This window comes from Zootoca vivipara, chromosome 8, assembly GCF_965207765.1.
Source record: "Zootoca vivipara chromosome 8, rZooViv2.hap1.1, whole genome shotgun sequence".
Lineage (NCBI taxonomy): Eukaryota > Metazoa > Chordata > Lepidosauria > Squamata > Lacertidae > Zootoca > Zootoca vivipara.
Genome location: NC_142591.1, coordinates 31,396,246 through 31,421,020, shown reverse-complemented (window position 1 = coordinate 31,421,020; position 24,775 = coordinate 31,396,246). Strand labels below are relative to the sequence as shown.

Here is a 24,775-nt window from a genome sequence, read left to right as displayed (position 1 = left end):
CCCCATGTTGGCCACTTCTTCTGTTGCCTATAATACGTTTAATTACAATAGAACTTGATTACCTCTTGCCATTGTATTATCACAATACTGATACTATATTTCAAATATATCTTATACTGTATAGTCAACCCCCCCCCCAAATTTCCTCCACATTGGGTAGACAGAATCATGAAAGTCCTATTTTGTTGCTGTCACTCAGATTAGCAATTCTTCAACAGATCAGCACATTAGGCTAAGAAGGAAAGCTCTACATTGGTTTGATATTTATTAATTATTGATTGTTCCTTGGGAAAACCCAAGACCTTAAGAGACCAAAGACCAAGAAAGATATAAAATATTCAATTGCCTAGTAAGAACTAAGTTGAGATGCTCCACAAGGATTGGTCTGTGTTCTGCTCTAGCTGCATTTATTGGTTGGTGGTTCCACCCATCATATAGTGGTCCTCATTAACATTTCACAATGGTTCCTAAGGCCCATGAACAATCTTCTTATGAAGTTATGATAGACAATCTAGTTTATCCTTCTTCCTGCTCTTTGAGGAAAACTTAAATGCATGATTTGCAAAGGAAAGTATATTCCTCATTTTTTTGTATGTCAAGGTGTATGTGCTGTTGAAAAGTGTGAACCTTGTGAAACACTTTCCCTCAGAGGCTTCAGTGGTTCCCTCATCCAATGAGATGCAAAGCTTTTTGACATGTCAGCATTTCATTGGCTGCTGGCTGTAAGGTGGGATTTCACCAACATACTGATTGCAGACAAGGCTTCCACAACATTCTGTGCAAATAGGCAAGGGAAATACTGCATGGCCACGTGGTGGCATCACATGATATGACGTCACAGCGCCACGCCCCTTGACAATGACGTCATAGCACGAAATCACGCGGGAGTTTCCACTTCGGAGTTGTTCCAGGAGTTGTGTCAGAGCAAGGGAAGGAAAGTGGAGGGCACAGGTGAGTAGTTTAAGGGGTGGGGGACACCTCTACAGCACTCCCAGAGCGCTCCCCAGAAGCCACACCATCCTTCCTGGAGAGTTGGTGCTGATGGAGGGAACCAATTGGAGCCATGGACCACGCGTCTCCCTATTGGTCCACCGACTGGCATGCAAATGAGGGCCGACGTCACTTCCTTAGACAAATCGAGCGCCATTTTCTCTTTCTGGCTTGGGAAGGAGGGAGGAGTAGCAGCCGGGGGTGGGTGGCTGGGAGCGCGGGCTGAGCCGGGCACCGGGTCCGACGCTGCACGGCTGCAGGGCGAGCGGTCGGGGCGAGGATGCTGCGGCTGCTCCTGGTCCTGCTGCTGTTGCTGCCGCCGCCGCCGCTGCCCCTCCTGCTGGGCCACTGAGCGCGGGCTGCAGATCGGGACCAGGAGGCGGGGCAGGGCGGGGCGGCCGCGGAAGGAGTGACGGAGCAGCCGGCCGACCAAGCAAGCGGCCGCGGGCGGAGGAGGAGGCGGCGGAGGCTGCAACGCGTCCAAGCGCCTCGGGGAGGCGCGAGTGCAAGAACCGGCGGGCAGGCAGCGGTCTCCCTCTGCCGCCCGGGCAGGTAGGTGCAGCACTGCGGCGCTTCGCTGAGCCCGGGCTCTCTGGTGTCCAGGGCGGCCTCCCGCCCCCCTCAGGCCGCCTTGGCAGCAGCCGCCTCGGTGCGCTGCCAGCCAAGCCACAGCCAGAGGGCAACCCCAGCCTCGTGGGGAAGCCCGCCTTCCCTCTCGCGGGCGCGGAGGGGGGGAAAGCCGCGAAGGGAAGAGAGGGCTGCTTCTCTCCAGCCTGCTCGCTTCTCCCCGGCGCTGCCAGCAGCTGTAATAGCTGAGGGGCACAAATAAGGTCCAGGGGCTCCTCGGAGGCTAGGGAGGGTGGAATGTCGTGAGGCATTCGGGTTTGCAATATTATTATTATTATTACGTGTTTAACTCCACCAGCTCTGCCGCTCTCCTTCAGGTGGAACCTCAGTGATTTCAGCAAGCCTGTAAACTCTCGACTGCTTCGGTGGGGGGTGGCCAACGGTAGACCCATTTTTTTAAAATAAATAATAATTTTGGAATACAAAACTGGTTGCTTAAGGCTAAATAGAATTGTGATTTTTGTTAGGAAGCGCATTAACGGGGTTTGAGTTAGAGAGATGGACTGGAGCAAGCTGTAGAGCAGGCATCCCCAAACTTCGGCCCTCCAGATTTTTGGACTACAATTCCCATCATCCCTGACCACTGGTCCTCTTAGCTAGGGATCATGGGAGTTGTAGGCCAAAACATCTGGAGGGCCGCAGTTTGGGGATGCCTGCTGTAGAGGCTGTTTATAAAGTGGTTGCTGGGTAATGTGATATTTTTCTGATCCCAAGACTTGAGGGTTGGTTGATAGTGTTGCATATTTTAGGATCTTGCATTTAATAGTCACTATGGTACTGTATGTGTGATGGGTCTGTTTCCAGCAAGTGATCTGTATTTCCATGCACAAATGGAAGACAGTATGAGAGAAGTCCTATTCCATTGAGACCTGGAATCCAGAACCTTTTCACAAAGTCATGTATCTGTATGGCCTTAGAAGTCCATGCCTCTCTTTGGCCATAGCGGCTAACCATATGGCAGCTGGAGAGATCATGACATTATAGACTTGTAAAGGCTTGCAAATGTGTTCCTGGCCCACAGATTAAGAAAGGGAGATAATCAGGGAAGGTGGGACAACCAAAGGTACAGAGGAGACAGTACAAGAGAGGAGGGGAGAAGTCCTGTGCCCACATACATGTGAGATAAGGAAAATGACAGAGGTAACACTTTGCAGCTCATAGGCACATTTTGTTTCTGTGATTTTGCCCTCTTTATCTTCTTACTAAAGCATTACAGTGGTACCTCTACTTACAAATAACTCTACTTACGAATTTTTCTACTTACAAATGGAGCTCCGTCCGCCATCTTGGATGCGGTTTAGATAGGATTTTTTCTACTTACGAATTTTTAAATAAGGTTGCTTCGACTTACGAATTTTTTCTCCCAATGCATTCCTATGGGATTCGACTTGCAATTTTTTTCGACTTACAAATGTGTGTTCGGAACGCATTAAATTCGTAAGTAGAGGTACCACTGTATTTTTTTCTTTTTTAAAAAAATAATTTTTATTGAGTTTTACATAGAGAAAAAAGAAGAAAAAGGAAAACAAAAGAAAAAGAATTTTTTTAAAAAAAGATACAAAAATACAAAATGCAAAAAAGACAATGTATATCCCCTCTTACTTCTTCCAACATCTTCACTTCCCCTTCTTACAATCCTTGTTTATAATTTCCTCTTACCATTTCCAAATCTCATCTAAATATCATAAAGTTACATCTTATATCACATTTCATAACCTTGTTCTTATATCATTCTTATTCATTATATATAGGAATGTGAAGGAAAGATAGAAAAAAAGAAAAACAACAACCCCAAATTAAAGATAAAAAGGCATAAAACATTATCCCATTCTCCCATTTCTGATCCAAATATTTCGGACTTCCTCATTTCCCCTTCTTGAGTTCCTTATCAATTACTATTTATTGTAGTTTCCAAATCTAAGATTACCTTCTTTCTTTCAATTTATAACTTATTTTTAACCATTTACCCAACTTACTTCTCTTTACCTTTATTACCCAATATCCTCTAACCTTTTACCCAAAAATATTCATAATTAATTTTCAAAATCTTCTTCCCTTTCTTGCCACCCTAAAAGCAAGTTCTCACCCCTTTCCTTGGAATTGGTGTCTCCAGAGATTTCAGCCAGCTCCTTATTGCATTCCGATTTCAGACCGTGTTTAATCCACCTATAAAAATCATCTCAATTCCTCCTCACCCCACTCCTGTTTTGTCGCATTCTAAATTTTGCTCACCCCTTTCTCTCCCCTGCTGTATTCCCGACATTTTATCCTCAATCTCGTTCTCTTTCAGCCCCCCCCCCACCTGCTTCCTTCTGCCCCTCTCTCACTGGGGTAGCAACCTTTTTGTTATTCCCCTTTTCGGGGGGCTTTTGAATCGAGTCCCTTCCCTGTTCCACCCCTCCCACCAGTGAAACAGTGATTTCTTCATCCCTTCCCTGTTCCACCCCTCCCACCGGTGGAACAGTGATTTCTTCCTCTTCTGTCTCAAAAATCAGTTCTTTTGAGTCAGCAGACTTCTCTCCTCCTTCAGGATTGCAGTTGTCCTCTGTCATTTCCGGAGTTTTTCCCATAGTCAAATCACAGCATGTGTCTTCTAGTCCATCCCTTGGTCCTTCTTCGTCTTCTCCCTCTTCTTCCTCTCTAAATTCATGTGGATCATCTAGGTGAAGATTCTTTTCTGTTAATTCATCAGTCTTTCCATCCATACTTGTTAGAACACCTTTGCGATTACGATTACGAATCTCCTCTGTCATTTCCAAAATTGTTGTTAAAATCAAGTCCCACTGTGTACTATTGTTCTCACAGCCCAGTACCTTCTCTTCCTTCCTGTTGATGCTTTCCATCTCCATATTTGTTGCAGAGCAGGAGGTGTTGTTGTTATTGTCCTTATTTTATATTTCCCAAGTATAAAAAGAATAAAGTCCCATCTGAACTGGATCCAACCTCTATTTCTTTTCTTTTTTCTTATTATTCAGTCTCAAATTCAGCACCGAGTAGCCTTAAAGTCTATTTTTTAAAACTTCCTCTTTTGCTTGTCTGCAGCTCTCAGTCTCATACAAGCAGCCACATTCTTTTCCATTGTGACGTCATAAAGACGGCTAGCCGGTCCTTCCTTTGACCCGGGGGTTCACAGGGGGGTTTCCCCTTAACAAACCGCAGTCTTTTACAGAGTTTTTAAGCACTTTTTCCTTTTTCCTTACTCTGCATCAGGAAAAAGTTTCCTTTTAAAGCAAAATTTCTGAGCTTTCCATGGCTTTACTGCATTGTCCATTACTCAATTGGGGGGGGGGGCTGACTTCCCTTTTAAGCCTCCTCCCAGCACCAAATTTCTCAGACCAAATCACAGATTTTGACTTACTTAGTCCAGATCAGATCTTTTGACGGGAAGAATCCGCCGCTTGCAGCCTGGAGGTTGGAGCTTCGCTGCGAGGAGGTAACGATGGCGCCCAAAATGGCTCCCGTGACTGCCACTTCGCTGACTCTCGGGGCTCTAACGAGCTTACCGGGCAGCAGAGGAGTCGCCTTGGGGCTCTGCAAGGCTGCTTCGCCCCCGGGACGCTCTACCCACGGTTCTTATGGGGATCCGCGTGGCCCTCACGGGATTCCCCCCCCTCCATGGAGCCAGAAACCTCGGAGCTCGAGGTTTCTGCACCTCTCCGCCAGCGTGACAGACCGGAAGTCCGCATTATTATTATTATTTTCTTTACTCCATTTATATGCAGCTTAATATATTAAAAAAATATCTCAAGTGAAGTGCTATAAACTGAAACAGCAATGAACAATAAATACAGTTAACAAATAATTGCATTAATGCATTGCTGATACAAATAAGCCACCCCTCCATTCAGTTCCTTCTCCAGCCTCTGCCTTTTCTCCTGCAGCTGCTTTACTGTCTCTTGGGCAGGGCATGCATTTATGGGCAGGCACCAAGGTGGATGGAGTTTCCTCAGGCTGCCCAGAGCTGTGTCTCATTAAGCAGTTAGCTGCACTTTCTGCACCTGGATCCAGGTGCAGTAGGTTTCCCAGGGGATGCCGATGATGGGAAAGGGACACTCATCCACTCAAAGTTATTTCTCCAGCCTCTGCCCTTCTCTTCCAGCTGATGTAGTAAACTCTTCAGGAGCTCATAAATTCTATGTGGAAACTTGGTATTTCTGGCAGGTGTATCAATGTAGTCTTTTTTAAGAAAACTTTTGTTGCCTTTCCTAGTCAGCAGTGTTTGTTGTGTGTTGTGTGTTTGTTGCCTCTCCTAGTCAGCAGTGTTGTCATGGCTGTCTTGGCCTGAGTGTTTAGTCCAGAGTAGATATGCTGAATGACATCAGGTTAATCATAGAACTGAAGAGTTGGAAAGACTGAGGGTCATATGGTCGAACCCCCTGCAATGCAGGAATTTCAACTAAAGCATCCATGACAGATGGCTTGAATATGCAATCTTGATTGCCTTACATTTTAAGCTCAAACTGTGGAGAGGCTTTCAAATGTATTTGTGCACAGAATTGTTCTTTAGATCATGATCTTGAAACAAGGAAGAGCAGGAGAGATCTGTCATGCCTGGAATTTTGCTGCTTAAGAGGCAAAACACCATTCATGTTCTATGACAGATTATAGTTTCAGCAATTGGAATTGTAGCCAAGGGAAGGCTTTGAGTGAAGTGAAGTTCTCTCATGTGCACTAACTTATGTCATTTAGCTCTGTCAGTTCTTTGGCCCTTAATATTCAGTGATGTACGGTAGCTTTTCTGGAAAGTTTTGGAATGGAATTTATTCCAATGCAAATTACGGTGGCTAATTAACATAGTGGTATTTGTATTGGAATATTTTCAGTTTCCATAGCATTTTTTCTGATTTCCTAAAGAGATCTCATTTAGTATGGTTGTTTATTTTCTGCATATATAGTAAACAATGGTTTAAAACTTTGAACGTATATAGTTGTTGTTGTTTAGTCGTTTAGTCATGTAAACAATGGTTAAAACTTTGCTTGCCTAACATTATATTTTAAGGGGTAACTGTTACTATTGAGTCTATGAAGCAGAACAGTTTTCATGGAAAAATAAAGCACTGGGATATTTTCTGTCTCATGTTGACTATGTTGTTAGCAAAACCTTATTCTGACATGAGAAAGTGGTGACCAAACCAAATTATGTATCACGTATAAAGTGGAGCAGTCCAGTCCAGTCCAGGAATTACGTTTTCCAGTTCACTAGGGTCAGGAGCAGCTCCAGTCCAGGTCTTGCATTCAAGCTCTAGAGCAAGAATTCTCAAACTGCGGCCCTCCAGATGTTTTGGCCTACAACTCCCATGATCCCTAGCTAACAGGACCAGTCGTCGGGGAAGATGGGAATTGTAGTCCAAAACATCTGGAGGGCCAAAGTTTTGGGGATGCCTGCTCTAGAGAGATCTGGTTCTGAAGCAGCTGAAGACGCAGATATATGGTGGGCTTTTCCCTGTATGTGCTCAGGGGTCCACAATTTTAGGGGGCTACATCAGAGGCAAGACCCTGAGTCAGAAGAAGGTGAGATCTTTGTCTAATGACTTGATCTCACATGCTTTCCAAATAAAAGCAGACAAGAGAAACAAAGGAGAAAGTTCTTCATTCCAGTAGGCACAGCTTACCTTCCATCTCAGTGCTCCCAGGCCACTTTTGTCTCCTTACCTATGAAAGCTCAGCCACCAAGCATGTAACCAAGGAACAGAGTTCAAGAGGAGCCTGGCACATGGTTCAAGATGGAGAACAGGCATGTATGTGGTGGGCTGCACTGTGGGAAGGTTCCTTGCTTTGACCTTTGTCAGCTCCAGTCGGATATTGCTAAGTAAGCAGCTGTGCATAGCACACTTAACTGGCTTATGCATGGCAATTACTCGTGTACCAACGCAATGTGTTGTTCTCTTAGACAACAGTTCTAAGTAGCCACAGCATGCTCAGGGGATAGAAAGGGAAGAAATACATGCATGGTGCTGGATATGTTTTGAAAGCTTTGGTTGCATCCAGTTGCACCAGAAACTTTGCCTGCTTCTTCCACCTGTTGGAATCCCACCACACTGGCTATTTGGCATTGCAGCCTTCTGTTTGTATGTGCATTTTATCCTCTGATTATGGCTTTTGCAAAAAAATGTGTTAGCTGAATAATGAATAGCTTGTGGCTAGCTCTGAACAAAAATATGAAAAACCTGAACATTGATAGCTTATAAAATTAGAAATGGTGAGGAAAATTGAACTTGGAGTTACCTGATGAAATTGATTAGTTACTAGGCTGAGGGTAAAACAGTAAATAATTAAGGCAACATGTTACATCTTACCAAATTCACTGCCACACTATTGTGACTGCGATAGAAGCATAGGATGTAAGTTTTTAAAAATAAGATGTGGCGATGGCTTTTTTGGAGGATTGGAGCAATTCATGTCTTCCTCATTGGACTGTGCATATTTTTAGCTTCATTGCTGTGCTGGTCAGGAAGGAAGGGACTTTGCTTCTTCCACTCCACAGCTATTGTGGAGGCTGAGTGTGCTGATGGAGCATGGACAGAACCATTTCTCTGACCCTCTTGCATTTCCATGCTAGCCTGGGAGGAAGGTACTTTGTTTCCTAGCATAGAAGACGGATGAGCTGACGGAAGAGGCACACACCAGCCTGCTCGCTCACCTGGATGAAGTTCCATGAATGTGCCTGCATGGAATTCCTGGTCACCCATGATGAGTAATTCAATACAAGGTGGTTATATCTTATTTGTGTACAATAAATTTGAAGTTACAAGGTTAAAGGCAAGCAGTTATGAGAGAAGAATCATATGCTGGCTTTATTATACAGGAAGTAAGTTACCATGCCCATCACATTGAGTTAGAGAAGATGGTTAGACACTAGATGACATTCTGGTTGGAATATTTAATGCAGCTACTACAAATGCATCCTTGAACAATCTCTGTTCTTTGGAAAAAGAAGTGAAGTGCTTGAAACATCCATATAAAGCGACACTCTTAATACTAAGCTTTCAAATGACACCCTTATCAGTTTTTAGAAGTCACTACATACAAAAGACGTGGGTGGCGCAGGGACGCGGGTGGCGCTGTGGGTTAAACAACTGAGCCTAGGGCTTGCCGATCAGAAGTTTGGCAGTTCGAATCCCCGCGATGGGGTGAGCTCCCGTTGCTCAGTCCCAGCTCCCGCCAACCTAGCAGTTTGAAAGCACCTCAGAGTGCAAGTAGATAAATAGGTACCGCTACAGCAGGAGGGTAAACGGCGTTTCCGTGTGTTGCTCTGGTTCGCCAGAAGCGGCTTTGTCATGCTGGCCACATGACCTGGAAGCTGTACGCCGGCTCCCTTGGCCAATAACGCGAGATGAGCGCCACAACCCCAGAGTCGGTCACGACTGGACCTAATGGTCAGGGGTACCTTTACCTTTACCTACAAAAGAACGGATTAAGTTTGAGAACCAAGATTCCACTGTACTATAAACAAATGAATGACCTTGTCACAACATTTTGAATGTTCTTAACATCTCTTAACATATCTCTTGAATAGGTGGAAACTTGGAAATGCATGTGATACTTACCATAGTCTGTTTTCAAAGCTGGGGGTGTTTGGGGGGGGGTCCCCACTGAGGACCTGGTATATTTTTGCTCTTGCAAGTAGCAATTGGCTCAGAAGATTGTATATGCCCATTGGGGAACACAGTGGGTAGTGAGGTAGTATGGCTTTCTGGCTGTAACTGTGCTTACCCCATGGATTGTTTGGTGGTGGTGTTGCATAGCGTGCACATCATATGTCTTGAAAAATGTAGCTATTTTTGTCAGTTAGTATTGTGACGTATCACTTGGCAGTGTATGGCAATCGAACTAAAGAGGTGTGTATCTGAAATTCACATCTTGAGTTTGGCTTCTAAACTCTTAATACAGATTACTACTTCCATTTCAGTAATTTAGTACTTTGAGCAACTTTTTCAGACAAATAGATGCTGGAAGGATAATACTGAAGTTTTGTGGTGGTCTCCACTTGCAATTTTTTATTTGGTTTGTTTTGCTAATGTTTGAACAGCAGAATGGCACCTCTTCAGTAATAAAGAACTTGAGCAGTAGCATTCATGTACAGGTAGTGCTACTTATCTCCCCCCCCCCCCCGACTATGTCAGACCAACACGGCTACCTACCTGTAGGTAGTGCTACAGTGGTACCATGGTTTGCGACCACAATTGGTTCCGGGGAGGCGGTCGCTCCCCGAAGCATACTCCTGCGCATGCGCGAAGCGCTGATAGAGTGCTTCTGCGCATCCAAGCGCTGTGGAACCTGGATGTAAACACTTCCGGGTCCGCGGTGGATGGAAACCGAAGCGGTCACTGCCCAAGGCGGTCGCAAACCGAGGTACCACTGTACTGTGTTTTTAAAATCCTCAGATCTTGGCAGCAATTCATGGAATGATGCTTGACACTGTGATCATATGCATGCTACTTGGAAGTAAGTAATATTGTGTTCAGTGGCACTTACTCCCAGGGAAGTGTGCATAGGAATTGCAACCTTCCTGTGATAAATATAGCTGCATATGTATTATTTGTTGTCTGCCACAGAAAGTGTAAAATCTACAAATATACTCATTTGTTGAAAGTCAGATTAATCTGAATTTTCTAAATGCATAAGCATAATTTGAAATATTACATTTAACAAAATGATGTGTATATATTGTGTCACCTTGTTTTCTAGGCAAAATTCAACATGCTTCAAATTCCTGTGCAAAATCTTGATAATATAAGGAAGGCTCGGAAGAAAGTAAAAGGTATTCTAAAGGATATTGGGCTTGACAGCTGTCAGGAGTTACTTCATGTAAGACCCTTATAGTTCTCTATTGTCATTCTTCTTAAGTGAGCGCATGAGTCTATAAATGTGGAAATATTGCTTGAAAAAGAGTGGAAAACTAAATCCAGCACAATTGTCCATGAGTAAAACCTCTGTTAGTCACTGTGTGAGTGATCATAGGTCTTTTTATAGGATTCAATTTGGCGATTTACTTGTAGCATGCATATTGACTCTTTTTTAAGAGAGAGATGTTTGGAGATTGGAACTTCTATTTCTCCAACGACTGCATCTGTGATCATTGAGAAGGCTTCCTGACATAGGCCTCGGGCCTGAGCCTACACACTTGCCCCTAAAATCTGCTTCAGAGGGTCCCCCAACTCTCTGGAGCAGTTTTTGCTGGTGTTTTGAAGGTCCTGTTGTGCAAGGGAGGTGTTGTGAGTGAAACAGCCTGCAGTTTATATCCAACATAATTAACTTCTTGATTTAGAATTGTATAAAATAGGATTTTCTTTTAGTTGCATGCTCTTTTAGAAATCTTTGTTTTTTCATAGACTCTGAAAAGTTTTGACCCAGGAGAAAAATATTTCTGCAACACTTCGTGGAGTGATGTGTCTCTTTGGGAGTCTGTGACCAGAAGAAGGGTATGTTTATTCATTACAGTTTTCAGAATGCTGTTTGAGCCCACTGGTTTGTAAATACGTAGTGGGTTTTTTTTAGCCTTTGTGATACAGCATGGGATCAACTGTGGAATGCAAACTGTTTCTGAGATGGCTATCAATCTTAGAAGCTGATTGCAATATAGCAAGAGGCGTGCATGCTTTTCTCAAGTTCACATGGAACTTGGTGTATTTTTTTTAAGGACACCATTATAATGACTGATTAGAAGATGAAAAGAAAATTATGGTCTTGAAAATGATGATCTCAAAGAGTAAAGAAACTGTATTATTGTTTCCTGGTGACTGATCACCAAGCAGTAGCTTCCCCCCATTGTTTTCTGTGTTGGCTAGAATCCAAATTTTCACCCAATTTTAAATGGGGCTATGGGGTGGGGGAAGACACATGTCCCCTCCTTACATTGTCAGACTAATTTGCTGATCCATAGACTTGGACAGATATCTGAGGTTTTTTTATTTACTCACTCATATATGTCTCTGGGAATTGCCATTCCCTTCCACTTGAAGAGAAACATGATTTTAGATTATTGCATGACAGTGTGCACCCTTTCCCCTTTTCCTTCTGGTTTGTCTTGCTGGAATAATCTGCAGTGTGCCAGCACAGCAACGTAAAACATCATTTTGCTTGTTCTGCATACAGTTTGTGTTGTTATGCAAGCATATTAGTGATGAGAAAGTTGTGTTCATATAAATGCATAATATATTGGCTTTTTGTTAATACTCTCTTGGATGTGGAAAGTTCTGATCACCTGAAGAAACTTTTATGTTGACTGAAATTAGTATATAGTCATACCTCGGTTTAAGTACGCTTCGGTTTGAGTACTTTCAGTTTAAGTACTCCGCGGACCTGTCTGGAACGGATTAATCCACTTTCCATTACTTTCAATGGGAAAGTTTGCCTCATGTTAAGTGCACTTCAGGTTAAGTACAGACTTCCGGAACCAATTGTATACTCAAAGCGAGGTACCACTGTACTGTATTGGCTTTCAGAACTTTGGTATTTTTATTTGACAGTCAACATAAATACGCCTTTTGTAGATGCCAGTTGAAGTAACTGCCCCTTTTTCTTGTTTTTCAGAGATACAGAACAAATCCGTACTGCTGTAGCCTCTGCAAGTTCTCATCAAAATTTATTTCTTCTTTCAAAAACCACTTGAACCGTTACCATGAAGATGAAGTTGATCAAGAATTAGTTGTTCCTTGCCCAGAATGTCCATTTGCTTCTCATTCCAAAGTAGTGGGAAAACACCTTCGTATATTTCACTCTAAGAAAAAAATTCAAAACTATAATGTGAGTGGTGGAATGAGACAATTCCGGAGTGATGCAGTAAACTTCATATGCCAGAAATGTCAGTTTACAGACACATTGTACTATAATACGAAGAAACATGTGTTGGTAACCCACTTCCAAAGCCTAATAAGCACATACCTTGAGGAGAGGCCTGATGAAAGTGAAGAGAATTTTATTGATCACTACTGTAAAAAGTGCAATGCTTTTGCAAACAGTCGGGAATCTTTAATATACCATGTCCTGACATCTGAAGTACACAAAGACCTGGAGAATATATTGAGACCTGTAATTTCAGTGCAGCCTAAAAAATCAGGACAAGCAAAGTCCCTGCATATTGTCAGTATTGCGCCCAAGCCTTCCACAGTTGGAGGCACACCATCACTGATACCTACCACTTCTTCAGTGGGTTCACCTTCTCCTACGTGTATCCAACTTTCGCTTCCATCAATGAATCAGAATCAGAATGTGGTGCCAACAAAAGCAGTCCCAAACACAGTTGGACCAAGTGCCTCTAGTAGCCTGACACATCCATCATCGTCAACTTCAGTTGCCCAGTCCCAGTCATGTAATACACTACTGCCTGGCCAAGCAGGTCCGAATAATGTGACTCTTCGGTCTGCAGTTCCTCATCCAGTCTTTGTTTCTCATCGACTTCCTGTGAAGCAGCCTCCTGGGAGCATAAGTCGAACTGTTCCTCCAGGAGTCCTTTCATTCACTCGGCCTGTCCGGCCTACCCTGCTTCCTGCTAATCAATCTGTTACTCAGCCTGCTGGTTCTCTGAACAGACCCATTGGAGCTAGCTCTGTTCCGGTAAACAGGCCTTCTTCACCTGGCGTCCTTGCTGTAAACCGACCTGTTGGTAGCTTGAATCAGCCCAGTGGTCCTGGGGTTCTTCCAGTCGCCCAGACGCTCCCACCAGGGGTTCTCCAGTTTAATCATCCTGTTTCACCTGGAGTTCTTCCTGTAAACCAGTCGGTTGGACCTGGGATTCTCCAATTCAATCAGCCTGTTGCACCAAGAGTACTTCCGGTAAACCCATCTGTCAGACCTGGAGTTTCTCAGAATGCTACTTTACTGACTGCGGGACCTATCCTTCGACAGTTAATTCCAACTGGCAGACAAGTTAATGGGATACCTACGTACACCTTTGCCCCAGTTTCAGTAGCTTTGCCTGTGCCAGCGGGTGGTGGGGTGACAACAGCTCCACCTCCTCCTCAGATGCCTGTTCAGCTGATGCAGTCTAGTACAGTTACTCAGCAGTCTCAGGCTCCAGCTACTGTGCCTTCCTCTGTAGTAGTAACTTCTTCCACGAATACCCTCGCCAAGACTTCTGTCTCTGCCTCTGCAATGAGCCTAGCCCTTAAACAGGCCAAGCAGTGGAAGACTTGCCCTGTTTGCAGTGAGCTTTTCCCATCAAACGTCTATCAGGTGCACATGCAAGTGGCTCACAAATGCAGTTCAGGGAAGATGGGCAAGCTTGATACAGACAAAGTTGCAGCCTGTGCACCTTTTCTGAGATGGCTAAAAGATAAGACGGTCAGGTGTTTTTCTTGTAAATGTTTTCTCTCTCAGGCAGAGCTTATAAAACATATTTTCATACATGGATTAGCTTGCCTGTTTTGCACCAGTACTTTCCACGATCTAAAATGCCTTGTGGATCATACTAGAACTGTACATAAGGGGAAGAAGAAACTACATGCAGATTATGATGACAAAGGTTTTCAACTCGAGAGTGATTCGGAAGGTGACCTGGTGTTTCCTCACTTTGACTTTAGCATAACTGTAAAAGAAGAACTTTGTGAAAAAGAAGTACACCTAGCAGTACTCGCTGGGGTAAATTCAAGGACACTTATTCCTCTGTACATGAAGCTGCAACATGAGACTGCTGATATGAATAATGGCAATAAGAAAGTATCAACTTGCCCTTTTTGTTACGGTGTTTTCACTAGCCCAGAAGCCTATGAGTTCCATTTGAAGGACAGGCACCATATCATGCCAACTGTGCACACCATTTTAAAGACTCCAGCTTTCAAATGTATCCACTGCTGTGGTGTATATACTGGCAACATGACTCTGACTGCTATTGCTGTGCATCTGCTTCGCTGCCGGAGTGCTCCCAAAGACAGCACCCCAGCTGTGAAGATGGAGCCTGAACTCGATGAGAAGAAAGATCTGGCAGTTGTGAATGGTGAAAATCATGATGATCCTTCTCTCTCAACAAAGAGGAAACTATCTGATCACCTTTATTCTGTTGCAGAGGATCAAATGAATGATGACCAGCCATTCCTGATTATAGACAGCGGCACAGCCCAAGTTCCAGCTAAGGAAATGAATTTTGTGCCTTCCAAGAGACAAAAGACTGATCATAAGTCTGAAACTAAGGGCCAGCCCTCCGTGGAGAATCTTCACATTTTAGCATTAAATCCAAAGCCATTCCAAAAGAGCTCAAATGAAGTTCAAAAACTGTTTCTTACAGATTATTTTCATGAGAAGCCGTATCCCACTAAAAAGGAGTTAGAGTTACTGTCATCCAGTCTGTGTGCTTACAAAGTTGACATTGCATCATTCTTTGGGAGAAAGAGACACACCTGCCTAAAGGCAATAAAAAATCTTAAGCCATCTGTGCTTTTGGGATTCAATATGTCTGAACTTAAAAATGTGAAGCACAGTTTGAGCTTAAAATGTGAATCTGAAGATGTGTAAAAATTTTTTTAAAAAAAACTCATATAAGGCAATCAAGATTGCATATTCAGGCATCTGTCATGGATGCTTTAGTTCAGATTCCTGCATTGCAGGGGGTTGGACTCAAGGACCCTCAGCGTCCTTCCAACTCGATAATTCTTTGAATTGTCTCACTGATTTAGTTTCTTGTGATTATTAAAAGATTAGTATGCAGTGCCGCTTTCATTTGGGCTGTGTGTTCTTTGTGACAGTAGGGTACAGTATAGTATACCTGAGGCTCTGGGTTTTTGTTTTGTTCTTTTTTGCTGTTCATGGGGTAGTTTTCTCTGCCTATGGTTTTTATACAATTGTGTAACAATTTTCCTGGCTTTTTTTCAAAGTACAAATTGTTTCTAAAAGTGTATATGTTTGATAAAATAATAAAACTATTAGGAGGGCCATAATTTAAAGAAACCTCCCCTGTCTTTAAAATTAATATGGTTAACTTGTAACCTAATCTTCATATTGCTCTCCAAAATAACAAATTTACCAGTGACAGCTATAACAATTTCAGAAACTCTTTGATTAATTGGACCTAACGGCTGCCTTTAGTTATGAAACACGTAAGCCAAGGATTTGCAAGCACTGTTTCTAAACTATTTGTTTTACAGTAAGAAATTATGAAGGCTTACATTTAAAAATGGCAACTTTTCTCCCCTGAAGTTAACACTTGGGTTTAATAATCCTTGATTTGCATTTTGGAATAAATAAGAGAGGAGCTGTCCATTTGATACTGAGCTATAATGACAACCTAGGGATCTTTTCATATGGCTCTATAGCTTGCTGGGAGCTCTGATGACATAGCATACTGTTCCAAGCAGCACTTGGCTATGTACACTTTATGAAGGCTTTTCACTAGCTGCTCTGCTCTATGTTAGGAAATAATCCCAAGCCACTTTTGCTTGGGGCAAGAGATCAAAGACTTCAGCAATACTAGCCTAGTGCAGGCCCTGAGTTTATTCAGTTTTCTCACTGCATTTGAATCAATGCTTATTGAAAGCACTTGCTATCATTACAGTAGCTGAATTATTTCCTGTGTCACCCAGATGACAACCATGTCTAAAGTTAGGCAAGAGATTGCACAAGCAGAATACTCTTTAAAAACAAATAGGCCTGAGAACAGGGGCAGGTTTTATTGCTTCTCTTGTCTTACTTTTCAGCAATGTATGTTCTGACATCTCTACAGAATATTAGTTTTAACTACTAACATTTAACATTCTGTTGAACTTGACTAGGACACCTTATTACTTTAGCATCAAGAAAAGAAAATGATATATTTGGTGTGCTGACTTGACATTGTTTTCTAGTTACTAACGTGTCTTTTATGGCAAGAGAATTTTTGTTAAGGTGAAACTGCATGTAAATAACTTTGTGCAATTTAAGCAGTTGTATTATAGGCTGTTCAATTTCTATAAATGTCAGAAAATTGTTCAGAGGGCTTTTTGGTTTGGTTCTATTCTATAATACAATCTCATCTGACAGTGAATAATGCCAGTTCAAAAAAATAAATACTGCAATGGGGGTTCTGTAGGCACAGGTAGATTATTTACATTTGTTTCAGCATTGATACTTAACGGTTATGTATATGCTAGAACTTGGTGAAAGAAATTGATTCAGGAGTGAACTGGCCACCCAAGTGGTGATTACTACTACTTCTACTATTTTAACTTTGACATCCATCCATTCGTGTGAGAATGCCCAGAGAATGTGGAATAGTGCCTCCCTCTGCTGTTTTGTGGAAAACTAGGAGGTAAAAGTAGTGGCAAAAGCAAGCTGTTTTTACCTGAAACCCAGATGCTGGCAGTAAGTACAAAACAAAAGTCACTGCAGACGTTAAGGGAAGAGCAACTTGGCTTTGGGAAATGACGACCTATAAATCAAAACTGACTGAAGTGCAAATATCTGTGTTCAGTGCTGACCAACTGGTCTGCATTTCAACTTGGCCAAAGTTAATATGTGAGCTTATTTTAAGTTGCAGGATAAATTATATGACAGTGCTAATTATTATGCTTGGTTCTCACTACAGCACATGTCTGAATACTGCATGTATGATCTGCCAAGAATGGAAGTGACTAGAGGTGCATTAGTGGTGCTTTCGTGAACAGCTCCTCTTTATTTTTCTAAACGCCAAGGATTATGAAGGAGTGAGAGGAGCACATAAAGCCTGAGCTACTCCTTACAGTAGGAGAGAGCCTGGTCTGTTACATGTGAGCAATTGATCTGTTGACTTCAAATAAACCCAAGTTTTCAATTTTAGGTGTGTATAGAAGTTTTTTAAGTGACGTAATGGAGCAGCATTCAAGCACACAGCCCTTAGAGAACTCTTTGTTTCCTGTATACTTGGTCTTTGACCCTGTAGGCAGGCTTGAGCTGTAAAATTCCCTGGCAGCACTACTTCAGGCCACAGGTGTGTTGGGGGTTTGGATATGTACTGGTGAAGGGGCACTGCCTATGCAGGCTGTGTATATCAGTGAGACACTTAGGTTGGATCCTCTTTCCTGACAGGTAAGTACCCTGTTTCTCCTAAAATAAGACATACCCATAAAATAAGCCGTAGCAGGATTTCTAAGCAGCTGTGCAATATAAGGCACACCCCAAAAATAAGACATAGTGATAGGCGCAGTTCTGGAGGGCGCCAAGGAAGAGGCTAGGCTGGACATGCAATTAAAAAAAATAAGACACCCCCCTGAAAATAAGCCAGCGTGGTTTTTTTGGGAGCAAAAATAAATATAAGAGGGTGTCTTATTTTCGGAGAAACACGGTACATGAAACATGGTTCCATTTAATCGTGTAGCAGCCCACTCAGACTGAAAGAGAGTTAAGAAAATGCTTTGTTTGCCACTGCATTCTGCTGAATACATTCTGTGCACCCTTTGATTCTGTAGAGTTATGTTAGTCATCTCATGTTTGGGCAGGATTATCATACATAACTAAGAACTACTATCCCGAAAAGAACCACATTCTATCTCCCCACCAGTATCCCTTTTACAGCATTATCAAGAGGGTGCAGAAAGTACTGGTGCTTGCAAAAGCCTTTGGCTAGGTTTCTCAATATGGCAGCATTGAAAATAGTTTCACTGCTAGAGGAAAAATCCAAATTCCATAATCCTGTTTTAATAAAAATACCTCCTAGTTTCTGTGACAATGTGAGAGTTGAATATCTAGATGAGGGGTTGGCAATCTTTTTGAACCAGTGCACACAATTTTTGAGCGTTAACAGGCTGCTGTGGGGGGGGTGGGGTGGCATGCCATAACACTATATTAGAGAGTATGATCTTGATGAATTCATTGGCCATAATCCCAAGCAAGTGGGCTTATGAGTGCAACCTTACATATTTATAGTTTAAAAATAAAAATGTCATACTCTAAGGAATCTTATTTAAACTTTAATTAGATTTTAAGTTATAAGAGCTTTGGCCACTGCTTTTGGCATTTTATATACAAACATTTTAAAATATTCATCAAAAAGGGCTTTGTTGGCAACAGTTCCCCAGAATTATTGTAGTAGGCAGCACCTATAGCTGTTTTACTTTACTTTGCAGTAGTTAAAAAAACAAAGGAGCTTTTGCCTCTCCTTGTTTAAACAGTGCATTTCCACCCAATACGTTGAACTGAATCCAGATACATTCATTAAAAGGGCATGAATGTATAGTTTTGGTCCTTATTGCACTTAAAAGTACCACAGAATAATTTTTAAAAAATATCCTTGTGGTATGTGGGTTAATACTATCAGCAGCAAATAAAAATATGAGATGCAAAAGCATACATTTCCTGTTTTCTCCCCTCTACTTAATCTCTTAACTGCAGATGGGTATTTATACATTTTTTATTCCAATTTCTGAAATGAGAATAACCAAGAAAATATTAAGAGAGTATGGCAACTGGTTGCCCATATGCCAATCCACTCCTGGGCACAGGAAGACAAAAATGAGTTCTATTGCCTGGCCTCTTCCATCTCCACACAAGTCATTTCAGGCCCAAAGAAGGGGCTGTAGATCTAAGGAACACAGAGTATACCTGCTTCTACCTAGTCTTTCAATATTGACAAGTAAAAAAGGCAGGTATGTGTGTGTGTTTATGGCATCCTTAGGGGCTAGTGTAAGAAAGGAAGGTATTAACTCGCGTGTTAACTTCCCCACTTGCCTTCCCTGACACTTTCTGGCCTGAAGAGGTAAAAAAGGTGTTTGGTAGGGAGCTGGTCATAAGGAAGCCCATTCTGCACACTCTTATCCTCTTTCCTACACATAAAATAAGAAGGATTGCTTATGTCTTAAAAGTCATGTGGCATGACTGTGTGCTTGACTCACAGCCCAACCCCATCTCCTTGCCTTCAAAATGGGTTACTTGCAAAGGTTAGCTGCCAAACATGAGTGTATAGTTCACCTTGTTGGAAGACTGGAAAAAACAGTATTCTATACAAAACTAAGCTGAAGTATGTTTGAAGAGGCCTTGGGACACATGGGAGGCAGCAGGACATAATTTCCAAAGAATTGCAACTACCTAAGACCAGCACTGAACTCACTTAGATAAGACTCTCTTTTCAATAATGTCATTGTCAAGCTAAATCACATATACTGTGCTTCACCAAGGGAAGGGAAGTAGTCTTCTGTCTTGAAGAGATCAGGAGGTTCATAAACTGTTTGATTCTGCCTTGAGGAAGATGATTTCTGGAATTAAAACCTGTATGTTAAAATACTTGCTCACAACAAAATAAACAGAAATAAATTATGAATTCCCCAGAATTTTGGTGGTAGCTTAAGAGGAGCCCTACTAGAAGTATTCTGTTCCCACAGTGGTCAAACTAGATTAGAAGCCCACAAGCGGGTCCCAAGTGCAACAGTACTCTCTCCACTTGTAATTCATAGGAACTTGTAAGACAAAAGATGTATGAGTCCTCATGCCCTGAAGCACAAAACAGGCAAGATCCAAAAGAACTCAAAGAATGGAGCTGACAGTTTGTCATTCATTTCTCATGGAAGCAAGTAACTTTTCTATTCACCTGCGGAGGACTTATCTGAGATAGCAAGGTGAAACATGTATGAATCTTTCTGTTGGTTGGTTGGGTAGGTTGGCCACTGTGGGCATACGTTTTGTTAACAATTGAGTACTTAGGGGTTAAGTTTAATAAAACAGTATTTTGCAATCATGGCACATATAGCATGTTCTAATTCCTGTTTCCCCCAAAACCAATTTTCCACCTCAGATAAATGTGGTGGTGGGGCAATCCTTGAAGGGAAGCAGCACAATGTAAGCAAATGTCTGTGAGGGATATAACACTCCATGAAAGTTATCTAGATTGCATTATATGTTTCTCTTTTATGTATCTAAATCCACACATCCATATGTTGATTGTCAGGATCAACCAACCACACCTCTATTTAATGAATCATAATCTCAACAGTGGGGAGATTTGCTGAAGTTGCTCTCCTGGGCTTACAAACGTTCAGAAAGCCTTAACTAATCTAATAAGGTGATCTGAACATAACAAAAGCTCATGATATTGGATATCAAGTGCATTATTATAGCAAGCATTTCTATAGTTGAGGAAGAAAACTTACGTTAAGGAAAGATGGCACATTGATTGTGTGTAGAAATTTTTTGAAAGTATTTGGAAATGCTCCAAGGTCTGATTCTGCCTTTGTGATCTGTTCTTCCATCCCTGACACACTATTTCCAACCATTTTTACAAAGGCCTGGTTGAAAGACAACAACAGATCAATAGCAATGAATAGGTGCAATACAAGAGAATATTAAAGGGATATTTTCTTTGCCCAAATAGTTCTATTGGTCATATAAAAAGTCAAGTTTTCTGTATGCATGTCAGAAACTATACTGGCATCTGAAATACACTGGCATATATGAAATTCAACAGCCACATTCCAAATTCCAACTTAAAGTACCCTGTTTCTCATATTTTAAGGCATCCCCATAAAATAAGCCATAGCAGGATTTTTAAGCATTCAAGGAATATAAGCCATACCCCGAAAATAAGACATAGTGATAGGAGCAGCAGCAATGCCAGCCGCGGCAGGAGGAGGAGGAAAAAATAAGACATCCCTTGAAAATAAGCCATAGTGTGTTTTTTGAGGAAAAAATAAATATAAGACGTGTCTTATAATATGAGAAACACGGTACATGAAAATCAATGCATTTTAAAGCACATTTAACTATGCATTAGATTGTGGAAAAGCATCTGTTTAACACATGGTTTATTCAACCACTGTGTAACATGTTGTTTTTTTAAATTAAAATAATTGAGAGTCAGTGTTCTTACCTATGTCAAGAGTTCTAACTACATAATTACAAAAAAAGTATTGGAAGCACAGTAGGGGTTTTTTGGGTGGTGGTGGGAAACAGAACAGAAATGAAGAATCCCAAGATTTCTTATATGTTGAACTTCTAAACTCCTTTGAAATCTCTGAAGAGCGAGTCATAATTTTTAGAATGTAAGATGACTATACTGTGGTACCTTGGTTTTTGAACGTCTCCGTTGACGAACATTTCAGTTTTCAAATACAGTACATTAAACCTGGAAGTAAATGCTTCAGCTTTTGAATGCACCTCAGAGGTTGAATATGCCACGTGACTTCTGTATTGAGTTTTCCATATTGAGTTTTCCATTTTGAGGCTTCCATATTGAGTTTTCCATTTCCGAATGTTTCGGAAATCTAACAGTCTTCTGGAATTGATTACGTTTGAAATCCGAGGTACCACTGTATATGCCAAGACAGCATAGCAAGCTCTTCCCCTAGAGTGCCTGGATACACTGATTTACACTACAAAGCCACATTCCTCTTTTATTTGAAAGGATTTTTTTAAAAAAAGTGGCAGTTTGAACTAAGTTTTAAGAACAGCAAGGGGCAATGTGCCCAATCTACAAGATCATCTACACACAAGAAAAGGAATGGACATGGAAACTTCTCCTTCCTTTCCAGCTGGGAAGTTCTACGCAAATTCTGGAGCTCAATCATTTGGATTGGGTGAATATCTTTATGTTACAGGATCAAAAAGAAAATAGCCCAAAGATTAATTCCAAGTAATCCTGTAAAAAAAGGGCTGTGATACTGACATTAGAAACACATACCTCCAGTTTGTCGATCTTTCTATACAGTTGCTTCATTTCCATTGCCTTTGCATGAATATGAGGCACACTTTCACTTACTACTTGAGAGGAATCACTTCGAATCTAGAAAAATATCAGACAAAAATTCTAAACAACAGCATTAAGATTACCTGCGATCTCAAACATCATCTACATGAATGAATAAAATGTTATTTAAACCCACAGGCCACTACAAGTAAGGAATTTGCGTCTTAAGTGCTCATATAAAGAACACCCATAATCTAAACAAAATTGTATTTGGCTCAGAACGAATTGGTTAAGGCTATTTCATTTTTTGTTTGATCTGAGCAAATCTGCACATGCCTGTGGGTAATTGTTGGGATGCCACAAAAACTAGAATGCTACATGTTAAAACAAGCTAGATTCAGATTTTTAATTTCATGTTGGTGTGAAAGCATGCCTAAAGGTAGTTTGATTTCAGTGGATGACCCTCAACGGTTGTATCTATTGTGTTCTTAGACTTACCATGTCTAGCATCCCCACAAACTCATCTACCCTGGTCAGCAAATCTTCCAGACTCTTGTCTAAGGTTTCAATCTGCAAAAAAAAAAAAAAAAAAATTACAAATGTCACAGGGCATTCTTATGTGGAATGCTCTCCCTAGGGAGGCTCGCCTGGTGCCCTCTTTGGCACCAGAAACACTCCTCTTCTCCCAGGCCTTTGGCTAATTAAACAAACGATAACCTTTTTCATTTGTGTGTGTGATGGGGGCGTTTTTGTTTGCTACTATGTTGTGTCTCTTTTTTATTGTTTTAACACTGTCCTCGGATGAGGGCAATATTAGAAATTAAGAAATAATGATAATACATGGACTGGAAGAAACTTTGGGCAAAATGGGGCTTGCTTCTGAGTAAACGGGCACAGGATTTTGTTGAACAATGGAAGCAATACCCATTAACCTCCAAGAAGGAAACTCCTCACAAAGTCCAAGGCCAGTAAGACCATAAAGTCCTACAGCTGCTGAGTTGCATAAAACTGAGGGTGGGGGGATGGGCATAGTCATAATTTATGGGGGGGGGACACCCACCTGTCATCCTGTGTCTAGCAGATTCTGAACTAAATGTCTCAACGGTTGTTTCAAATTGCTTTTTTTGACCCAAAGTGCTCAGAAAAATCTTGTCAAAATCTACAATTTCTACTTTTAGTTAAGTTTTATTTATTTAATTAATTTTTTGGGGGGGGGCTCGCTACGCCCATGGGGTGGCGGAGTCCAGCCTAAAGGGGTGAGCCCACTACGTCCCCCTACCTGGGAGCCCCACCCCACTGAACTAAGGGGGGAGCTTTGCTTCTAGGTAAGCACCGCGGCGCGACAAAATTCTCCCCCCCCCCACTCAGAGGCTGGGGTTAAGCGGCGCGCCCCCCCCCCCGGAGACGCGGGCGGGTTATTGCGCTCACCTGCCCGGTTGGGGCGACTCCTCCCAGCGGCGAGGGCAGCAGGTACCCGGCGTAGTCCGCCGCGGCCGCGGCCAGCAGCAGCTCCGCTCCGCAGGCATCTCCTTCGGCCGCGTCTTCTTCCTCCTCCTCCCCGATGCCGGAGGCGCTGCTGTGGCTCTGAGAGACATTGCCGCTGTCGCCGCTCAGCTGCGGAGGCGGCGGCGGTTCCTCAACTGCCGCCTCATCCATTTGGCCCCCTCCCTCGCGCTACTACTCTCCGCCCGCGCGCATCTGGAAGCCAACCGCCTGTCACCTGACGAAGCGCTTTTCAACAGTCGGCCCGTCAACTGTCGGAGGGGTAGCGGGAGGAGGGAAGGTGCCTTTCCTCATCTACGGAAGCCCAGCGGGGACACGGCAAAGGGAAGGCTCCAGTTTGTTAAATCTCATGAGGGGCGTGGCGGAGGCGTGGCGTTCTCTTGAACGGAGCCCGTGATTGGGTCTCCTGGGACTAGAGGCCCCGCCTCAGGCCTGGCCCCCGAGAGCGGCCTCCCTCCCTCCCTCAGTTCTAGGCTGGAGAGGGTCAAGGGAGGTGCTTCCGCTTTCGTTTTCCCTTGTTCTCCCCCGCCCTGTGAACTTAGGATCGCAGATTCCTTTTAAAAGCGAGGTGCTGCCTCTATCTTCCCTTGTTTTGTTCAGCACCTCCAAGGTAGAGGAAGGCGCCAAGCAAACTTAGGAAAGGAGCCCCATGGAGTTTCATAGCACTTGCTAACAGGTAAATAGGTATACAATTGCAGCCGGAGCCACGGTGGTCTATCAGCAGAGTAGGGCCGATCCAAATGTCCACGAAATAGTAACATTCTGTGCTGAGATGTCAACCGCCCGCCCAACGAGAGAGAAAAACCTGGTTTAATGGTGAAGTTACAAACGTTTCTTTAGCCACTGTCTTTTAAAAAATAAAAAATATTTTGGGACGAGAAACGCCGACATGGGTGTAGCCAAGGCGGGGGGGGGCAGCTGCCCCCTTAATAAACAATAAAATTCTTAGGTTCCGACGCCCCCAGCAAAAGCCTGCCCCCCCACAAAAATTTTGACTTAATTATATTAAGCACTTTGTAGCTTTGAGCTTCTATCTTGGGCTGCTGGGACAAAGAAGCAAGTAATCACTCCTCCCTTGCGGGGGGGGGGGAAAGAGGG

At 42.7% G+C, this 24,775-nt stretch overlaps 2 protein-coding genes across 10 annotated transcripts; one reads left to right on the top strand and one right to left on the bottom strand.

The window, feature by feature from the left end:
- The first annotated feature begins 897 nt into the window (after positions 1-897).
- ADNP2 (ADNP homeobox 2) lies at positions 898-17,340 on the top strand. 6 transcript variants are annotated; one of them, XM_088676253.1, is made up of 5 exons: positions 927-951; positions 8,177-8,326; positions 10,306-10,425; positions 10,950-11,039; positions 12,151-17,340. In XM_088676253.1, the coding sequence occupies exons 3-5, from the start codon at positions 10,318-10,320 to the stop codon at positions 15,064-15,066; spliced, it is 3,114 nt and encodes a 1,037-aa protein (XP_088532379.1). In that variant the 5' UTR covers positions 927-951; positions 8,177-8,326; positions 10,306-10,317; the 3' UTR covers positions 15,067-17,340. The 6 variants fall into 6 exon arrangements, with proteins under 6 accessions (XP_088532381.1, XP_088532379.1, XP_088532377.1 ...); XM_088676251.1 differs by lacking the exon at positions 927-951 and adding an exon at positions 1,130-1,542; XM_088676252.1 differs by lacking the exon at positions 927-951 and adding an exon at positions 5,338-7,355.
- Positions 8,385-23,933, bottom strand: BLOC1S4 (biogenesis of lysosomal organelles complex 1 subunit 4). Of its 4 annotated transcripts, XR_015951659.1 has the most exons (7): positions 23,603-23,933; positions 22,673-22,744; positions 22,169-22,270; positions 20,643-20,777; positions 19,607-19,751; positions 12,238-12,337; positions 8,385-9,016 (listed from the first exon to the last, which is right to left on the bottom strand). XR_015951659.1 is itself a non-coding variant. In XM_088676256.1 (6 exons), the coding sequence occupies exons 1-5, from the start codon at positions 23,828-23,830 to the stop codon at positions 19,650-19,652; spliced, it is 639 nt and encodes a 212-aa protein (XP_088532382.1). In that variant the 5' UTR covers positions 23,831-23,933; the 3' UTR covers positions 8,385-9,016; positions 19,607-19,649. The 4 variants fall into 4 exon arrangements, 3 of the variants coding, with proteins under 3 accessions (XP_088532382.1, XP_034980813.3, XP_034980812.3); XM_088676256.1 differs by lacking the exon at positions 12,238-12,337; XM_035124922.3 differs by lacking the exon at positions 8,385-9,016 and having other exon boundaries at positions 12,186-12,337.
- Between the last annotated feature and the right edge of the window lie 842 nt (positions 23,934-24,775).